The 20,728-nt window shown below is 39.4% G+C and overlaps 1 protein-coding gene across 1 annotated transcript in view; it reads right to left on the reverse strand.

Moving 5' to 3' along the window:
• Positions 1 to 20,728, reverse strand: part of prkci (protein kinase C, iota) — a 31,940-nt gene that overhangs the window by 7,031 nt on the left and 4,181 nt on the right. The window contains exons 2-15 of the mRNA XM_049482501.1: positions 17,938 to 18,059; positions 15,635 to 15,724; positions 13,989 to 14,039; positions 13,476 to 13,561; positions 13,070 to 13,207; positions 12,494 to 12,551; positions 6,272 to 6,318; positions 5,761 to 5,937; positions 5,054 to 5,151; positions 4,468 to 4,554; positions 3,779 to 3,914; positions 3,456 to 3,543; positions 3,101 to 3,226; positions 2,474 to 2,553 (exon numbers count right to left, since the gene is read on the reverse strand). Of these exons, the coding sequence (XP_049338458.1) occupies positions 2,474 to 2,553; positions 3,101 to 3,226; positions 3,456 to 3,543; positions 3,779 to 3,914; positions 4,468 to 4,554; positions 5,054 to 5,151; positions 5,761 to 5,937; positions 6,272 to 6,318; positions 12,494 to 12,551; positions 13,070 to 13,207; positions 13,476 to 13,561; positions 13,989 to 14,039; positions 15,635 to 15,724; positions 17,938 to 18,059 (1,384 nt within the window). The remainder of the gene's footprint in view (positions 1 to 2,473; positions 2,554 to 3,100; positions 3,227 to 3,455; positions 3,544 to 3,778; positions 3,915 to 4,467; positions 4,555 to 5,053; positions 5,152 to 5,760; positions 5,938 to 6,271; positions 6,319 to 12,493; positions 12,552 to 13,069; positions 13,208 to 13,475; positions 13,562 to 13,988; positions 14,040 to 15,634; positions 15,725 to 17,937; positions 18,060 to 20,728) is intronic.

Here is a 20,728-nt window from a genome sequence, read left to right on the forward strand (position 1 = left end):
TTATTAGCCAGTCTCAGATATGGCTTTTTCTTTGCCACTCTGCCCTGAAGCCCAAAATCCCGCAGCCGCCTCTTCACTGTAGATGTTGACACTGGTGTTTTGCGGGTACTATTTAATGAAGATGCCAGTTGGGGACCTGTGAGGCGTCTGTTTCTCAAACTAGAGACTCTAATGTACTTATCTTCTTGCTTAGTTGTGCAACGCAGCCTCCCACTTCTTTTTCTACTCTGGTTAGAGCCTGTTTGTGCTGTCCTCTGAATGGAGTAGTACACACTGTTGTAGGAAATCTTCAATTTCTTAGCAATTTCTCGCATGGAATAGCCTTCATTTCTAAGAACAAGAATAGACTGTCGAGTTTCAGATGAAAGTTCTCTTTTTCTGGCCATTTTGAGCGCTTAATTGACCCCACAAATGTGATGCTCCAGAAACTCCATCTGCTCAAAGGAAGGTCAGTTTTGTAGCTTCTGTAATGAGCTAGACTGTTTTCAGGTGTGTGAACATGATTGCACAAGGGTTTTCTAATCATCAATTAGCCTTCTGAGCCAATGAGCAAACACATTGCACCATTAGAACACTGGAGTGATAGTTGCTGGAAATGGGCCTCTATACACCTATGTAGATATTGCACCAAAACCAGACATTTGCAGCTAGAATAGTCATTTACCACATTAGCATGTACAGAGTGTATTTGTTTAAAGTTAGGACTAGTTTAAAGTTATCTTCATTGAAAAGTACAGTGCTTTTCCTTAAAAAATAAGGACGTTTCAATGTGACCCCAAACTTTTGAACGGTAGTGTATATGTCCAAAACAGCAATTTTAGAGGACAGAGATAGAACCTTCTTAAATTTTAATCAAAGCCATTTTTAAAGAGCAGAGATGTATAGTAACGAAGTAGAACTATTAGACTACTGTACTTAAACACTAAAATCCACTGTATCTACTCAAGTATAATTTTTTCTCCTCCTTCCACTTTTACTTCAGTACATACTTTCGATTAGTTTAATACTTTTATAAATGTTTTATGTGCTGCATTGATACTCAATACACATAGAAAATGTTAGGAATCATTCCAAACCCACATTATCAATAAAGCCAGAGCAGTAGATGTTCTGCCCAGTCACTGGGTTTAATGAACGGGGTTCACACATTTTGCTCTGAGAACCTCCCTTTCCTTTTTGAAAAACCTACATAACACAATACTGTACAAAACTTAAGTACAAAAAAATGTTGTATACTGAGTGATTAAAGAACACTTAAACCTCTAGTCACTTTTTTCTTCGTCACTTTTTTGATAGAGCACTTGTACTTTTAAGTCTGGTTCTGTAATTCTTTACACATGTCTGGTAAAGAATTGTTAGAGAATTTTGTCACAGTGTGAACATCCATCCATCCATCCATCCATCCATCCATCCATCCATCCATCCATCCATCGCCAATACCTGCTTTATTTGGTGGGGGATGGGGGTGTTTAAATGATGTAGTAAACTAAAAATGTGGACATACTTGATTTTCACTGGACAGCGACGATATACTCAATAGTGTTTGCTATTTTACCCAGGACCACATTACTGACCACCCTAAAGCAAATTCTGTATCAGTTGTACCTTAAAAACAACAGCATTACAATCATGTTGATGAAACACTGATAAATACAATGTGTTCCCACTATGAGACAGAAATACTGTAATATATCTCTATAGCCTCAGTCAACTTTTATTTATGGTTCTGTATCTTGTCAAAAATGCATGCGAAAAGTGTCCACCTTAAGACTGTATGAAAATAGTATGCAGTTCAGTGCACGATGGTTTCACCAATGTAGCACAAGGAATGTAATTAAACAATGTATAGGCTATAGGACGTCATTTTGTTTAGTATATTCTTTCAGAGAATATAAAATGACTAAATAACAGAGTAAGGTTAGATAATGCATGGTATAATTTTATGGTAAGCACAGAACTTACAGTGCTGTAATGATGCCGTATTTACAAGGTGCTTCAGGATGCTTGCGCTACAATAGCTTGTATTGAGCAGTCGTAGCGCAGCTTACTCTTAGAAGACATCCATATCCATCAGTAATGCTGATTATGTTGAGTCACCCCGGCCCTACTATTCTTTAAGGGTGGATCAAGGGAAGAAATACCAATTCTTGCAATAATGCTGTTCTGAGATCTAAATAGGCATCACTGTTTCCATTGGCTGATTCACCACTAATTTGACTGGTTGGTTCAAATTTCTTATCAGTCCACTGTTCAATCTGAATTAGCCCAGAGATATGTATTAGGATGATGCTACAATGTTATTACATGACAGAAGGTCACCAAGATCACATCTTTAGCTACAACAGAATTTTAAAAAGGATTCTAAGTAGAAAAAAGGATTAAGGATGTGTGTACGGGCTGAACACTACCAACAAAATATCCAGATAATACGGTTCACAGGGTTATAGTTTGGCTGTGTGCAGTTATCCATTACCTTGTTAAGGAATCCTTTCAGGACGCTGGCTGCTTTCACTGACAATGACCTGGGGATCCTAATCTGCTTCTCCAAGATCACTGAAAACACACATTAATAGTAATTTAGGTTTGTATGTTGTGAACACACAACTTTATCACTCAATTTACTTTTTATTTTAAAAAATTCCCTATAATCTTCCCAATAAATTTCCACCAGAGGCCTAATCTCACAATTTCATTTATACTTTATATAGATCAAAGTATTGGCTGGAGAATAATTATTTCATAGAGCACATGCTCGGGAGTTTTCTCTTCTCTAGCTCATGTGTAGCATTAGGCATTGTGCCCAAAGGTTTAGGATTATCTGCTTCAGACCAAATTATTCTATGTATTATAATATTTTTTACATGGGCTAAACACGCTGTGTGTGGGTGAATATTAATGTAGCTGAATGCTTTCATTAGAAGGGATATTCACAAACTTTTAAACATGCAACGTATATCTGATCTGGGTATTTTAATGTGTGTATAGTGTGTATCATAATAATAATAAAAATAATAATAATAATAATAAAACTGATTCTGGGATCAGCAACTCTTCAGATAGAATTGACAGTATGGTTTTGTGAGCTGTAGAGTCAGTTTACCCTGGAACAGATAATCCTCAGTGTTCTGGTCAGGGTTATCTGAGCTGCCCACGATGTCAAACGGAGACCGGCCTGCCATCATCTCGAACATCAGCACACCTAACGCCCACCAGTCCACACTGAAACCTAGGAAACACACATACACACATAAATAAGAACAGCTTGCATTTATTTAGATAAATAATATGTATTTAAAATAACAAAATTACAAAAATAAGGAATTCAATAAAATGCTAATATTTGCAAGCAAGTTTCATCTTCAAAAAATTGTGAATATTCTAAATGTAGGTATTTTCATTGTTATTGTACAGAGCTACAGTTACTTATTAGGATGAATGAGGTTTTAAAGCCTTACCGTAGTCCTCTCCTCTCAGGATTTCAGGGGCAATATAGTTGGGGGTGCCACAGAAGGTGCTGGTAGTGTCTCCTGGCCTAAGCCCCTCCTACAACAGACACACCCAAAGTAAGACAGAGAAAAGGACTACACAGCAAACTACTGTGTAGCGCGTGTTAAGCACCAGCGAGAGTGCACTACACACGGAGGGAGTTTATACTTTTGCGTGCGTGTATCAGTGGCTCTGTAGTTTAAACCCTGAAGACGGAAATGTGCGCAAGGGGACACGTACGCTTACACACGCACAGAGACAGACAGATACACACAGACAGACAGAGACAGACCTTGCACATGCCATAGTCAGTGAGTTTGATGTGTCCCTCAGACTCTAGCAGGACATTGTCCAGTTTGAGGTCTCTGTAGATGATTCCTCGTTCATGCAGGTAGTTCAGTGCCAGACTGATTTCAGCAGAATAAAACCTGAGAATAAAACAGATCACATCAGACTCTCCACAATTCAATCATCACTAATCTGCTGCAGGTCTTTGATTTAACAGGAAGCTTTGCATTCCTATATTATTGTTGCAGTTCAGTGTGGCTGTAGTTCCCCCATAACGCCTGCAGAGGGCACTATCACTAAAAAGCCAATAAATCTATTGAGGCTTCTTATTCTGGTGGTTTCAAATTGTGGATCCCTATCCCTAATCTTAATTGCCTAAATTTCTGGGTACAATCCTTAAAACACTATTGGACAATTTGTCCAATATAAAAATATAAAATAAAATATAAAACAATATAAAAATGAATAATTTTAGCTAACAGGTTTAACTCTAGTTTGACTCTGGCTAACTGGTTATATGTAAGCTAAGAGTGGCAATTTCCAGGTAACAGATTTAATTAAGGCTAACACAGGCTAACTCTAGCTAATTTGTTTACGTTACAAAATAAATAAAAACATAAAACAGTATATATATTTTATATATATATATATATATTTAAAAAAAAACGAAACAGCTCATCAATAATTAAGCACCTGGCGTGCTCTTCCGGAAGTTTCCTCTGCCGCTGCATGTGGAACATCAGGTCTCCTCCATTTACATACTCGATCACGAAGAACAGCCTGGAGCAGAAACAAACACAGATGTGAGTGAGATGTGAGGAGACCTCTTTCTCACAGCTGAGATGATGATTCAAGATTCAAGATGGTGAACTTCCAGACTGGGGTTAATTCATGATTTAAAATCATTTAAAATGTATTACCAACTAATTACACATAAAGTGAGAGAATGTAAACGTTCTGACCTTGAACATGTGATAATATTAAATAACTGAGCCTGTTTTACACATTGCTGCAGTCATCAACTGTACACTCATGTAATTCTCAAAAGTTAAGAGCTGTTAGTGTCATTGTTAAGTAAAATCACTTTTATGCATGTCCTACATTGGATTACCCCTTTTATTAAACAATAAAACGTTTATTATATAATTTTTGTATAGTTGATGTCTGCATGTATTTTAAGTGAAGAGCCCAGCCTATGAAATGTCAGAACTCTGGCTATCTTATGTAGCATTCTGTGATGGTTTAAAGAGACATAAAGGAGACTGCTGTGATTACTGACCTGCTCTCAGTCTGGAAGCAGGAGTGAAGACCCACCAGGAACGGGTGATTAGACGCCTGTTCAAACACATGCTTTTCTGTTTGGACCCAATCAATGTCCTGCACAACAGGAGAGAAATCACACACAAAAAGTGAAAAAAGGTAATCCATAAAGTACTAAATTGTAAAAAAAAGCTTATAATACAGTTTTAAAAACGTGTTAAATGTATCCATACATTACAAGTCTATGTATTTATGTACAGTCCAAAATGCACTTTGAGTAGAATAAATAGTTATTTTAAATCAAATCATTACTTTAAAAAAAAACTTTAAATCTAAATAGTCAATTTAGGAATCAAATAAATAATAAAATGAGTGCCTTGCTGTGAGCCCTCTTAATTAAAATCATAACAACTAAATAAAATACAATAAAATTCATGAAGGGGATTTCTGAGCATTAAGACTAAAGGCACGTTTTTCCTGCAGCTTCAGAACACAACTCTTCACAGCGTCTAAAACCACAGACACACAGACAGACACCTCAGTCTGACTCCTTTACACTGTTTTAGTTACCATCGGAAAAAAATCACACATCTATGGTTATTCAATGCAATATTTAAATAAGTGTGAGACAGACTCATACTCACCCCAAGTCTATTTATAGTGATGACGAGCATAATGTGAGAACTAGAGCTTTGTACTATAAAGTGTTCTTATTGAATACTTTACCTCATCATCGTTCACCAGTTCCTTCTTTACCACCTTCATGGCGTAAATTCTTTCTGTTTTCTTCAGCCGGACCAGCAGCACTTTCGCGTAGCTTCCGCGGCCGATCACCCTCAGCAGGTCAAAATCAGCCAGACCCAGACTGGAGGTGGCTTTACCAGGGTCTCTGCTGCCCCCCGCCTGCACAAACACACACACAGACACACACAGCAGAGTTAACCAAGAGTAGATTAGTCTATTAATTGATACACAGTAAAGACCAAGAGCTTGTGTGAGTTTAAAGACCAAAACAAAAAAAATTCTTAACTACTACATTAACTACACACTTCTCTAAACTGACAAGAGTGAGACTTGATCATCTCCTCTAGAGGAAATCAATAAATCCTGACACTTCTAACACACACGCACGCACGAAAAAAAAAACTGACAATAAGATTCTGTTCTTACACACATGTATGAGAGAAAAAGAGAAAAAGAGAAAGAGAGAGAGAGAGGTGCAGGTGTTTGCTCTAACCTCATGCTCTTCATCATGGTTGATGCTTTCAGTGGAGTTTTTGTGAACTGCAAAAGAAAAATATTTTATGAAAACTCATGCTTTATTTAACTTATATATTTATGGATATAATTACATTAGAAATATCTTTATGTATACTGCGTATTTGGAAAAGAATAAATCCATTAGTATAGCTTAATATTGACACATATAAAGCATTGCGAGAAAACAAACTATGATAATAATATAAATCAGCAGCATCGCCCATCGCCCAACACGTTCTGCAACATTGATTTCTGCCTCATCATATTGAGACCCAGGATTAGAGCTTTAACGGAAACACTTCAACGGCAGCTCAATACCACACCTAACTCACTCTCCTATCACTCACTTCAACCCCGAGGTCAGTCTAGTCTACAGGTGCTGGTCAACGAATTAGAATAATTTGAAATAGTGCAATCATGAAATTCTTTGAATGCATTTTTTGTGCAGAAAGCAAATCAGGTGTTCACCGCACCTGTCCTACTCGTTAGACTAATCACAGAACTCGTTACCTGGAAAAAAATTTGCTCAGCTGAGCTTTCCAAAAGGCCCATTTAGGCCATTTAACTGTGACACTGTTGTTTTATTGAATTAGAATAATGGAGAAACCGTTTCATTGAATTAGAATATTTTTTATTATAATTACAATCATCACTTTCTCAGTATTTTGTGGCTGCCCCCTTGGCTTGTATGACTGCCTGAAGTCTCCGTGGCATCGATTTGACCAGCTTGTTGCAAGTTTCCGCACTCACAGCTTCCCAGGCAGTGGCGATGTTCTGCTTCAGTTGATCCAGCGTAGTAGGATTTCTGTCGCGAATTTTCCGCTTGACGATGGCCCAAAGGTTTTCAATGACATTGAGGTCAGGCGAGTTGGCCAGCCATGCCAAAACTTCAAGCTGTTTTTTAGTGAACCAATCTTTGGTCGACTTTGCCGCATGAGCCGGTGCAAGATCCTGTTGAAATATGAAGTCTTCTTCGCCAAACTGTTCCTCAACAGTCGGAATCAGGAACGTTTCCAGAACATCTTGATATACGGCAGCATTGACGGTCTTCTTGAGGAAGCAGAGTTTCCCTACACCTCGAGCGGACATGCATCCCCAGACCATAACGCTCTGGGGAAACTTGACGGATCCTTTCACGCACTCGTGGTTGTAGGTTTCGCCACCACGACGCCAGACACGAGGACCTTGGTCACCGAAGGAGATGCAGAAGCGTGATTCGTCACTGAAGACCACTTTCTGCCAGTCTTCAGCAGTCCACTCGCCGTGTTCTTTGGCCCACTTCAGCCGTTTCTCCATTTGTTTCTTGTTCAGCATCGGTTTTACTGCTGGAACGCGAGATTTGAAGCCGAGTTCGCGCAGACGACGGTAAGTGGTTGATCTGGAGACGTCAGCGCCGGTCTGCTTGTTCCACAAGTCGGTGAGCTCGGAAGTGGACTTGAACCGGTTGCTGACTGCGATCTTTCTCAGCTGCTTGTTGTCGCGAGCAGAAGTTTTTCGGACGCCGGAACAGTTGGTGCGCTTGCTGCAGTTTTTCTTGAGAGCTTTGCAGACGGAAGACTGGCTGATGCCGAGCTGCTCAGCAATTTTAGTTTGGGTCAAGCCTTGTTGGCGAAGGGCTTGAATTTGAGCCACTATTCCGGTTGAGAGGTCGCGCTGCTTACCCATGATTGATTTTACAACTTAGAAATTCTACTCAACCCTGACTTTATACTGCACAGTGAACACTCTTCACAGAAAACAAAAATTCGAGCATTTATTCTAATTCAATGAAACAGTTTCTCCATTATTCTAATTCAATAAAACAACAGTGTCACAGTTAAATGGCCTAAATGGGCCTTTTGGAAAGCTCAGCTGAGCAAATTTTTTTCCAGGTAACGAGTTCTGTGATTAGTCTAACGAGTAGGACAGGTGCGGTGAACACCTGATTTGCTTTCTGCACAAAAAATGCATTCAAAGAATTTCATGATTGCACTATTTCAAATTATTCTAATTCGTTGACCAGCACCTGTAGAGAGAGAGCAGCTCACTGACCCAGGTCATCACAACCCAGATGAAACATGGGTTAACAACTCATTGGATCACTCCAAACTGCTCAGGATCAATGCAGGTCAATGAAGTGCTATTGACCACTGAGGAATCTGATCAATGGCCTAATGAACCCAATTAGGCTGATTAATGATTGTAACAGCTCTGCAAGTGTGGAACAGACAGGCACCATTCATCATCTGTAGAATATATGTTCTTTTTTAACACTCCTGTTGGGTTGTTGGCCAAAATGACCTGATTCATTTAAAAAGAAAGAAATATATAAATAAAATAGATAATATACAATAAAATATATTATATACAAAAATTAATAGAGGCTACATGTAAAGGTAAAATGTAACACCAAACATGATTTTTAAAATTTAGACAGTGTGATTAGTTTAAAAACAAATGAATTACTATAAGCAAAAAATAATTGAATTAAAATTTAGTGTAATTACAATTGTTTATTTTAAAGGTCGCATTTCATGCTTTATTTTATTTTATTTTGCGGGGGTCTATAGTATGAACGAATGCTCTGGGAGTGGGTTTTTGCTCCAGTTTAGTCAGTTTTAATTCGGCTGAGGATAAGTTGGGGGGAGAGAGCGTCAGGATTTGGCAGTTACTGAAATAATTATGATATGCAAATGTATCGCTTCTGATTGGTTGTCACAAGCCAAAGTGGGCAAGGCCATGAACACTTATTTACGGGTTGACATCAGTCCGGGTTTTTTTTTTCCTGATTCACTTGTTTATGCTGTCAATGTGGTTTAACATCATGCATATACAACTCAAGAGTTATTGCATTTCAAAAAGAGTAAGACAAATATACACTGCTCAAAAAAATTAAGGAAACACTAAAATAACACATCCTAGATCCCAATTAATAAAATATTCCAGTGGAAAATATTTATTTATTACATAGTATGATGCGTTGAGAACAAAATAACATAAAAATGATCAATATAAAGCAAAATTATTATCCCATGGAGGTCTGGATTTAGAATTATACTCAAAATCAAAGTGGAGAATCAAAAGACAGGCTGATCCAGCTTCAGTGGAAATTCCTCAAGATAAGTTAAAATGAGGATCAGTAGTATGTGTGGCTCCACGTGCCTGTATGACCTCCCTACAACACCTGGTCATGCTCCTGAAGAGGCAGCGGATGTTCTCCTGAGAAATCTCCTCCCAGATCTGGATTAAAGCTTCAGTCAACTCCTGGACAGTCTGTGGTGCAGTGTGGTGTTGGTGGATGGAGCGAGACATGATGTCCCAGATGTGCTGGATTAGATTCAGGTCTGGGAAAGGGCGGGGCCAGTCCATAGCATCAATGACACTTCAGACACATGAGGTCTAGTATTGTCCTGCATCAGAAGGAACTCAGGGCCCACTGCACCAGCATATGGTCTCACAATGTGTCTGAGGATCTCCTTCCGGTAACCAATGGCAGTCTGGCTACCTCTGTGAGCACTTGGAGGTCTGTGCAGTCCTCCAAAAAATGCCTCCCCACTGCCAAACCGGTCATGCTGGAGGATGTTGCAGCAGCAGAACAATCTCTACACCGCCTCCAGACTCCAGACATGTCTGTCACATGTGCTCAGTGTGAACCTGCTCTCATCCATGAAAAAAACAGGGTGCTAATGGCGAATCCTGGTGTTCTCTGACAAATGTCGACCGCCCTGCACGGTGTTGGGCCCTCATACCATCCTCATGGAGTCGGTTTCTGACAGTTTAAGCAGAAACATGGATATTAGCGGCCTGCTGGAGGTCATTTTGCAGGGCTCTTGCACCGCTCCTCCTGTAGCGGTCCTCCTGCTGGGTTGTTGCCCTCCTACAGCCCCCTCCATGTCTACTGGTGTACTGGCCTGTCTCCTGGTATCTGCTCCATGCTCTGAACACTGTGCTGACAGGCACAGAAAACCTTCTTGCCACAGCTTGTATTGATGTGTCATTCCTGGATGAGCTGCACTACCTGAGCCACTTCTGTGGGTTGTAGATGCTACCTCTATGGTGAGAGAACTGACAAAATGCAAAAGTGACCAAATCATCAGCCAGAAAGGATGAGAACAGAGAAAAAGGTCTGTGTTCAGCACCTGCAGAACCACTCCTTTATAGGGGTTGTCTTGCTAATGGCCTCTCATTTCTACCTGTTGATTGTTCCATTTGCACAACAGCAGGTGAAATTGAAATTGATTGATGTTGCTTTTTAACTGGACAGGTTGATTCCACAGAAGTGAGATTGACTTTGAGTCAACACTGTGTTGTTTAATTGTTTCCTTTACTTTTTTGAGCAGTGTATATATATACACTGCTCAAAAAAATAAAGGGAACACTCAAATAACACAATAAAACTCCAAGTAAATCAAACTTCTGTGAAATTAAAATGTCCACTTAGGAAGCAACACTGATTGACAATCAATTTCACCTGCTGTTGTGCAAATAGAATAGACAACAGGTGGAAATTATTGGCAATTAGCAAGACACACTTAATAAAGGAGTGGTTCTGCAGGTGGGGACCACAGACCACTTCTCAGAACCTATGCTGTCTGGCTGATGTTTTGGTCAGTTTGGAATGTGGGTGGTGCTTTCACACTCGTGGTAGCATGAGACGGACTCTACAACCCCCACAAGTGGCTCAGGTAGTGCAGCTCATCCAGAATGGCACATCAATGCGAGCTGTGGCAAGAAGGTTTGCTGTGTCTGTCAGCGTAGTGTCTAGAGGCTGGAGGCGCTACCAGGAGACAGGCCAGTACACCAGGAGACTTGGAGGAGGCCATAGGAGGGCAACAACCCAGCAGCAGGACCGCTACCTCCGCCTTTGTGCAAGAAGGAACAGGAGGAGCACTGCCAGAGCCCTGCAAAATGACCTCCAGCAGGCCACAAATGTGCATGTGTCTGAAACCGACTCCATGAGGATGGTATGAGGGCCCGACGTCCACAGATGGGGGTTGTGCTCACAGCCCAACACCGTGCAGGACGCTTGGCATTTGCCAGAGAACACCAGGATTGGCAAATTCGCCACTGGCACCTTGTGCTCTTCACAGATGAAAGCAGGTTCACACTGAGCACATGACAGACGTGACAGAGTCTGGAGACGCCGTGGAGAGCGGTCTGCTGCCTGCAACATCCTTCAGCATGACCGGTTTGGCAGTGGGTCAGTAATGGTGTGGGGTGGCATTTCTTTGGAGGGCTGCATGTGCTCACCAGAGGTAGCCTGACTGCCATTAGGTACCGAGATGAGATCCTCAGACCCCTTGTGAGACCGTATGCTGGTGCGGTTGGCCCTGGGTTCCTCCTAATGCAGGACAATGCTAGACCTCATGTGGCTGGAGTGTGTCAGCAGTTCCTGCAAGATGAAGGCATTGAAGCTATGGACTGGCCCGCCCGTTCCCCAGACCTGAATCCGATTGAGCACATCTGGGACATCATGTCTCGCTCCATCCACCAATGTCACGTTGCACCACAGACTGTCCAGGAGTTGGCGGATGCTTTAGTCCAGGTCTGGGAGGAGATCCCTCAGGAGACCATCCGCCACCTCATCTGGAGCATGCCCAGGCGTTGTAGGGAGGTCATACAGGCACGTGGAGGCCACACACAATACTGAGCCTCATTTTGACTTGTTTAAAGGACATTACATTAAAGTTGGATCAGCCTGTAGTGTTTTTTTTCACTTTAATTTTGTGTGTGGCTCCAAATCCAGGCCTCCATTGGTTAATAAATTTCATTTCCATTGATGATTTTTGTGTGATTTTGTTGTCAGCACATTCAACTTTGTACAGAACAAAGTATTCAATGAGAACATTTCATTCATTCAGATCTAGGATGTGTTATTTGAGTGTTCCCTTTATTTTTTTGAGCAGTGTATATATATATATATATATATATATATATATATATATAGGTGTGATTATCTTTTGAAAATCTAAAACTGCTTGGATATATTAGGGCAGAACTGATTGAAGAAAACCAGATCATTACTGCTAGTCATAAACTTAGCAGCTAAGCTAGTAGACAGCAGAGATCCCTACTGGTTGTACGAGGTATTTGCATATTGTAATGCATGCTGGGTATTAAATTAAAGGAACAGTGGCAGATAAAAACATGAAGGAATTTAAAAAGACAGGTCCAGCTTGGACCTAAAACTCTCATAGAAAACAACATAAAGACAGTGTACCTATCTCTGTGGGATCATGTGGGTGTGTCATCTGGTCCCCTCGGCCTGGCATCGGCTCCTGGGCAATAAAGCATAAACAAGAACATGAAAAAGGCAGAAAGCTAACATTTAAACAGAGACAGCTAAATTAGTCCAAATTCAGTATGGCCACACAAACACACACACACACACACACACACACACACACACACACACAAATGAACATATACGCCTCTGAAATAACAATGTGCAATTTAAAGCCTTTTAAAAATCAATACATTTTACTTATAAATACATTAAAAATGTAAAACATAAATGCATTAATTAGATATCACAGTGCATTCCTACACTACTTAATACACATTTCATTATTATGGTACACAAAACACCTTTTATGAGTCATGAACATCATTAATACTTTTTTTTTTTTTTTTTAACTTTCCTATATCATTCTTTACATTTTTTCTTTTATTGTTTTTAAAGGTTGATTAATTGTTTAAAATATTGCCCAACGACAGATGTAATAAAATTATACAGTGTTGCAAATGTTGGTTGTCAGAAGGGGCTTGACCACTGAAGTCCAGACTCATGTCTTACCTGTATCATCTGTCGGCCGCACTCCACTGTGACGAGTTTGTGGCATTTTTTGTGTACCAGTAGTTTGCAGTTGATGCATTTATAGCCCTGCCGGCCGAGACCCCAGATTCGGTCTGTACAGATAGCACAGTGAGCCCGCTAAAATGGAGAAAACACCATTAAGAATAGTGGAAACTGATGGTTACACAGCTGACCAGCCACTTTACTAGAAACACCCCTATCTTGTGCTTTCACTGAGCATCCACGATAGACTTCGTTTCTTACTGAACATCAGTAAGTTGGAAATACATGGAAGACGTTTCTGTTAAAGTGGTCAGGGACGTGTAATGAAGCACAGCATGAATAAAATTGTACTAATCTGAATACACTGTTATTTGTGGTTAATGCTCATAAATGACAGACTCACTCTGTTGAAGCGTTTGGCCTGGAAGGCGTGGCCATTTGCATAGTAGAGCTTCCTCCAGCGTCGTGCTCCACGCCGATATATAGATTCTACACACATCCAGACATTACTAAACTTAATGATTTTACAACTCTTAATAATAATTTATTTAATTATTTATCTGAATATTGTTACCATATGCCCCTGCCTTAACACTTTTTTAAACACAGTTTTGATTTACAGTGACATATCTAATGATGTGAGACAAATCCACATCATCTTGCTTGCTGGCCAGTGTTTAACTTCATTCACAAGCTGTCCCTTAAACTAACGCTACTTCATGACATGTCAGTCTACAAAGCCGCGTTTGTGTGTTAACTTTGAATTCTGAGCTACTTTCCAGATCAATCTAAACTCCCTGCTGGTAAAAACACACTCTGCCAATAAAGCCTAATTACAAGTGTGTTATTTTTAGGCACCTCCCCCAAACTTTAATAACAGCAGTACTGAGAAAAGCAGTGGACTGCAGGCACTCACTGTCTTCTCCTGGACAGGGCATTCCTGGCTTCTCGGGAATGCAGGGAAACACTGAAGGGGAAAAGAAAGGTTCAGATTAATGGAAGAGTCTAATATACATATACTTATTCAAACTGATTTCTTATAAATGTAAATAATAACCAAAACATTTCTGCTTCTTAAGTTTTACACTGGATTTACGAGGCTAATAGACAGCAACGGGTATCACCTCCTCCACTGGTCTCTTAGGGATGCATCGCCTAAAAAAACATCATCTTTGGCTGCACCAAGAGTGTGTGGGTAGAGTTGTAGTCAAATGCTGAGTGGGAACACTCAGTGTGGTTATTTTTATCACGTGCCTTCAACCAATGATTTTATCATTTTATGTGAACACTTTCCACTTGTTCTGAGGGTTTTTCGAGTATACAGCAGTATAAAACTGGGTTTCTAATCACTGATCATGCTGTCATGCTTTGAGTGCCTTATATGCAGAGGAAACTGCACTGTTTTTAGTCTAAATATCCTGTGAAAAGCTCATTTAAACACAAATTAAAATGATTAAGTTCATGTTAATAGACCATAAATAACCATGTTAATCCATCACTAACGATTACATACACCTTCCTCTATGCTGCGTTTAAAGCCACATTCAGTGTATTTAACTAGCTTGACTTTAGCAGTGTTTTCATTCTCATACTGAGTTTAGCCTGTCAAGTGTGTGGTAGAGAAGAGCTTTCCACACAATGTGGATTGGCTATTGTCCAGAAAAACTGGCTTCTCATTTGCAAAAAACTAAAAATATATTTCAACTTTTTGGAGCACCACTACTGCTCCCAGTCCTCTGTGTGAAGCTTCAACCGGTCTCCCTAAAAAATAGCAGGAGGCAAGTAAAAAAAAAAGCGTTGCATCACTGCAGTGTGAATGTGCGTCAGTATGTGGACAATTACTTCTGAAATCAAGAGTAATAGTTTAGACAAACTCCCTTTGCTGTAGTAACAGTCTATAATCATCTGGAAATAAGCTATGCTAGATGTTGGAACATCGCTATTGCTACGAACCACTAGCTACCCCCTTGGCCCAAACCCAATGTCTAGAGGAGTTAACGGTGGGTTAGCTAGGATCCCTAGCCTGGTGACTATGTGTTGCTGTTACCCAAGGTGAAAGTAGGGTGTATGAGACTAAGGTGAGTGCGTAGGAACTGGGGGGAGTTCTCTCATCTTACCTGAAAATCCTTGAAAAGCCCAAGCACTGACTCCATAGCCGGCCAGCCCCAGTAGGCATAGAGTTCAAAAGGGTAGGTAACAAAGAAAACAAAAACGGCCACAGCTTATAGTTTGGTAGGAGAGGGATTCACCACCTTCTTAGGTCCACCATCTTGAAACCACCTCCCAGGACTCACTCCTGCACCAGGCCTCGATCCCAGAGGCCTTCCTTTTACAGATTCCACTTCAGGATCTCAAGAAGAGAGAGACCCCCCCCAGTGGCTGGAGTGTATATTGTGGAAGTGTAGTGTCTAGTCTTAATGCACCTAACTAATTCCTAACACTATTCCACAGATTTGATTGTATTCAGTCCCACTGAATACAGTCAGTCAGTTCTGTCACTCCCACGCATGGCTGAAAGGGTTTTGGATGGAGCTCCGTTATTTTGGATGCAGCTCCACTTACCATGAATGATGAGTTCTGAATCTTTGTTCAGTTCATACAGCCTAAGTGCTTCCTCCAGCTCCAGCTGAGATGATACTGTACACGGGTCACCTACACACACACACACACACACATAAAAAAACATATTAAAGTCTATCACAAAGCCTAACAGCTTAGTGCAGGTAGGTCTGATCCTACAGTCTACACCACAGTGTAGACCCACTGTCTATCATCACCTACAATGAGCATACAAATGCCCAAACTGGACTTTAGGGTGATGGAACTACTGTAGGTGGCCTAGTCAGAGGAGTCCTGTTTTCTTCTCTGTCACGTGGAAGAATGGTTGTGTGCACATGCGGTGGGAGGCCAAAGCAACAAGTTCTATCTGTGGTATCTTCACTTAGTAACACACAGAATGCTGAGACATTGTGTATGTGCAGATAGCACAGATATCATCTCCAGAGGTCTGTAGAAAAACTGTTGGTGGAATACAGTGGATATGGTTGTGTATTGGAAAAAAACAGATTTAACATACTGACATTATTATTCTTGATAGCAACACTGGATATCGTCACTGCTTATAGAAAACAGAACACCTCCTTATTTCATTACATACTGTAAATAGTCATGTCAAAGTTCAGCACACCAAGTAAAATTATATATATATCCTGTTGAGACCCTGCGTTCTCGTATGGGGACATTACATTTCTGCATCTGTGCACCATGATACTTTTATATTTTTTTTTAAGCATTGACCTCATATGGAGACACTATCCGTACCATCTAGTGGTCACATGATGTTACACTCAATTGATTATAAAAAAACAAGATGATGGGAATCCCAGTCAAAAGTTTCTACAGCCAGTCCAGACAGAAACATACGCTTGGTAAAATTTTGCATTGAATTTTGTTTAAAATTGTTTGGTTTTTTTTGTGTAGAAAGCTAAAATTAGTTTTTGGACAAATTGGGTCCTACTGATCACAAATGTCAAGGATAAATGTTATATGTCAAAATAAACCGCTGTCCCCATATGAGGACGATGTTTTTGTACAAGAAGTTGTTTTTTGCAAAAACACAGTTTAGTTTTTATACTAGTTTGAAGTCCTAAATAGTCCTAAATAAAAGTCCGGGTCTCAGGAGGATATATATATATCCTCCTGAGACCCGGACTTTTATTTAAATATAAATAAACAAATATAAATATATATATATATATATATATATATATATATATATATATATATATAATAGTTTGTTAAAACTGCTTCTTCTGCTACACTTTGTGTACAATGTTAGTCAGTGAGTGGTGCTTTAGTACAGGATTTAGAGTTGATGTTACTCATCTTCATTTCTGCTTACTGGATTTGAACAATAAACAGCAGATGCAGTAGACTGAGTGTGTTTGTGTGTGTGTATTTGTGTGTAGAGAGATGTTACTCTCGGACATTACTGAGAGCTGTCTGTCTCTCTGAACACTGATGACACCCCCTTTCTCCACAAGAAGTCAGCACTGTGCTGCAATCACAGCAAACTCATTCCTGGATGAACAATGCTATTACAGCAGCCCTTTCACCAATCCTGAGGATTCTTCAACCCAGAACCCTTTCAGTGTAGTAGGGAGTAAGTAATAAGGTGAGCGGCCCTAAATAGACAGTTTGATTAACTGGGGGCTGCTGATGTGGCTGTGATTGATATAACTTTACCTGCTGCTTCACTTTGTCCCACCGAGTTCATCTTTAAAGAAGCTCTGCTGCTTCTGAAAGCCTGGAAACAATAAAAACTGAACTATACTGGAGTTCACCAGGGTTTCTATGGTTTGTAAGGGGTTTCTGTGGCAGCCTATTGGTTTCTGTTGTATTTAGGGAGTTTCTGTGGTCTTCAAGGGGTTTCTGTGGCATCAAGGCAGTTTCTGTGGTTTACTGTGCAGCCATGGTTGCAGATGTGCACATTTCACCTATTTGTTTGATTAGCTTTATCTCTACTCCTATAGGTATAAGTGCCCCTTGCTGGGTCTGGCAGGTACAGGAATAAAACAATAGATTCTCTTTGGCTTATTTAATTTTGCGGAAAACATGAACCACTCACACACTATACTGCTAAACGTACAATTAACACACACACACCACACACACCACACACACACACACACTAAAAGTACATTTCCCCTATAAAGCTTTGTTTTAATAACAATCAATAACTAACTATTTATAGATAAATTCAGAAAGAAAGAAATTGAAAAAAAGAAAAGTGATAAGCATAAGATAAGAACTGGTTTATGAAAGTGGTTTGTGTTTATGTTGTGTTTATGTGGACCAGGACCCACCTTCCTCATCGATCCACTTCATGGTGAAGAGCTGGTCATTGTCGAGAGAACACATGTCCCTCACCTCGCTGTACAGACCCTCATAGGAGATGGACGGCTCAAAATGCGTGATCATGATGTCCCTGCAAGATCACCAGAATGACCAGATTAGAAAAAGACTACCTATAAAATTTTAATGATTTACATGTCACTAAACATCTGAGGCACTGTACAGTCTGATTCAAATTAAAGTGAACTTCAATATACTCTCACAGAAAAACACATTTAACATTATTATTTATAACAGCATCATACATATATATATATATATATATATATATAAAATTATATAAAATTTATCTTCTATAGAGACAATGATCCAAAACATAAAGCAAAATCTACAATGGAATGATTTACAAATAAATGTATCCAGGCGTCAGAATGGCCAAGTCAAAGTCCAGACCTGAATTAAAATATTTTTATATTAGAAGCACAATGTCTGTTTTTAATAATATATATATATATATACATATATATATATATATATATATATTTTATATATATATATATATATTTTATATATATATATATATATATACATATATATATATATATATATATATATGTATATATATATATATATATATATATATATATATATATATATATATATATATATATATATATATATATATATAGTGGAGTGACATTTTTATACCGCCCCTTTCCTTCCTTGAAAGCAAACTGTTCTATTAATGTTTACGCACACATGCGCACACACACATTTGCTGCTCTAACAATCAGGGTTTCAAAAGGAAAGGGAAAGTACAGGAGCGGGTTAAAGGAAACATATGCTGAACTATGCTACACTGAATGGAGACTAAAGGCTATCATCTAGCTCTGCATCAGTTTGCTCTGTGTCTGTACTAGCAGCATTAGCATATCTGGGTGAAACATGACGCATGAATCTCAGTGTGAGCAAGACTGAGATTACATTACATTACATTACTGATGTACACACACACACACACACACACACACACACACACACAATGACTAACTACAAAACACACACAGAAACTGACCCCTAGGTCACTGTACTGTTCTGAGGAAAGGACTGCAGACACTACACTATACTATCATCACACTACATACTTAACTCTAGCAGAAACGGGCATAGGAGTGGCTTTGACATTGGGGTGTGGGACACATTTGCTACTATGCATGAAAGCCCATCCTATCCCCTAAAATACAGCACCCTCCATAATTATTGGCACCCCTGGTTAAGAAGTGTTCTTTGGCTTCAGATAAATTTCTTTTTTTTTTTTTTTTTTTTTACAATATAGAACATGGATCTAAGCTTTAATTCATTAAGTGCCTTTATTTGGTGGGAAAAACAATTTTTTAATTGAAATCATGTGTTCCACTTATTATTGGCACCCCTGGTGTTATTATTTTATCAACCTCCTTTTGCCAACAAGACAGCACTTAATCTTTTCCTATAACTCTTTACAAGATGGGAGAAAACAGAAAGAGGGATCTTCCACCATTCCTCTTTGCAGCCCCACAGCATGATGGAACTGCCACCAAATTTTACTGTGTATAGCAAGTGTTTGTCTTGGAATGATGTGTTTCTTTTTTCTCCCCTTGTTATGTCCACACACTCAATTAAAGTTTCATCAGTCCATAGAAACCTTATTCCAAAATGAAGCTGGCTTGTTCAAATGTGCTTTAGCATGCCTTAAGCAACTCTGTTTGTGGCGTGTGCTCAGAAAAGGCTTCTTCTGCATTACTCTCCCATACAGCCTTTCCTTGTGCAAAATGCCCTGAATAGCTGAATGATACACAGCAGGGGTGTGTTAAAAAAAAAAAAAAAAGAATCTTCGATTTAAATCGATCATTAATTAAATTATCCGATAACGATACATATTAACCCAAATCGATCTTTAGAATCGGCCATTTTCCCCGTATATGAGTACAGTTTTACCGTCTCACGTTTTATCTTGCAAAATCATCCTCGCAAGCACTGCCCTCTGGCTGGGGTGATCTGGAGCACGAGAGACGGCGCACAGGAGTGCGGGGGACTTTCTGTAAAAATTAAATTCTGTATTTCCACTCAATGCTGCCTGTGTTTATCAAACTACATTAAACACTGTTTAAGTTGTTTTCCAGTGTTGTTTTCACCTGTACTTTATTTAAAGTAAGACCTGACTGGGTGAATCCATCGTTAGCTTAGCGGGTTAGCCTTTCACCGGTTAAACTAATCCTCGATAAGAGCCGGTTTTCCCAGCACTACACATGGCTGGAGCACTTGCAGTGTCGAGCGGTCGATCAATTTAACAGGTTTAACTGTTAGCCAGAATAATTGTTGATTAACCTGTAACTGAGTAATTTAATGTGTAAATAGTGGAATCACAATCGTGTTCTTTATGAAGCGCTGTTACTAATTCAGATTATTTTGTCCCCAGGGAACGAGAGGCTCTTATAACAGGGGAGAAGAGCTCCGGCTCAGTGAGGCTGGATTTTTCTTTAAATTTAATAAAGTTTCCTCTCTTTACATTATTAATTTTGCTTGTTGTGTTTTTATTATCACTATGCGTATTATAGTATCACATCTGAACTAGTGGGTATAGTAAAATTTCACATTTTTATTTGCAAATAAATACATTTATTAAGCATTTTATGTCCGAAGCCTCATTAATGATCTGTAAGCACATTATGTTTTACCCACTAAAGACTGGGGGAAAAATATAATATCAAAAGAATTAAATAACAGGCCCATGTAAAACAACATACACTTACACAATACCAA

This window comes from Astyanax mexicanus, chromosome 8 (assembly GCF_023375975.1).
Source record: "Astyanax mexicanus isolate ESR-SI-001 chromosome 8, AstMex3_surface, whole genome shotgun sequence".
Taxonomy (NCBI): Eukaryota; Metazoa; Chordata; class Actinopteri; order Characiformes; family Acestrorhamphidae; genus Astyanax; species Astyanax mexicanus.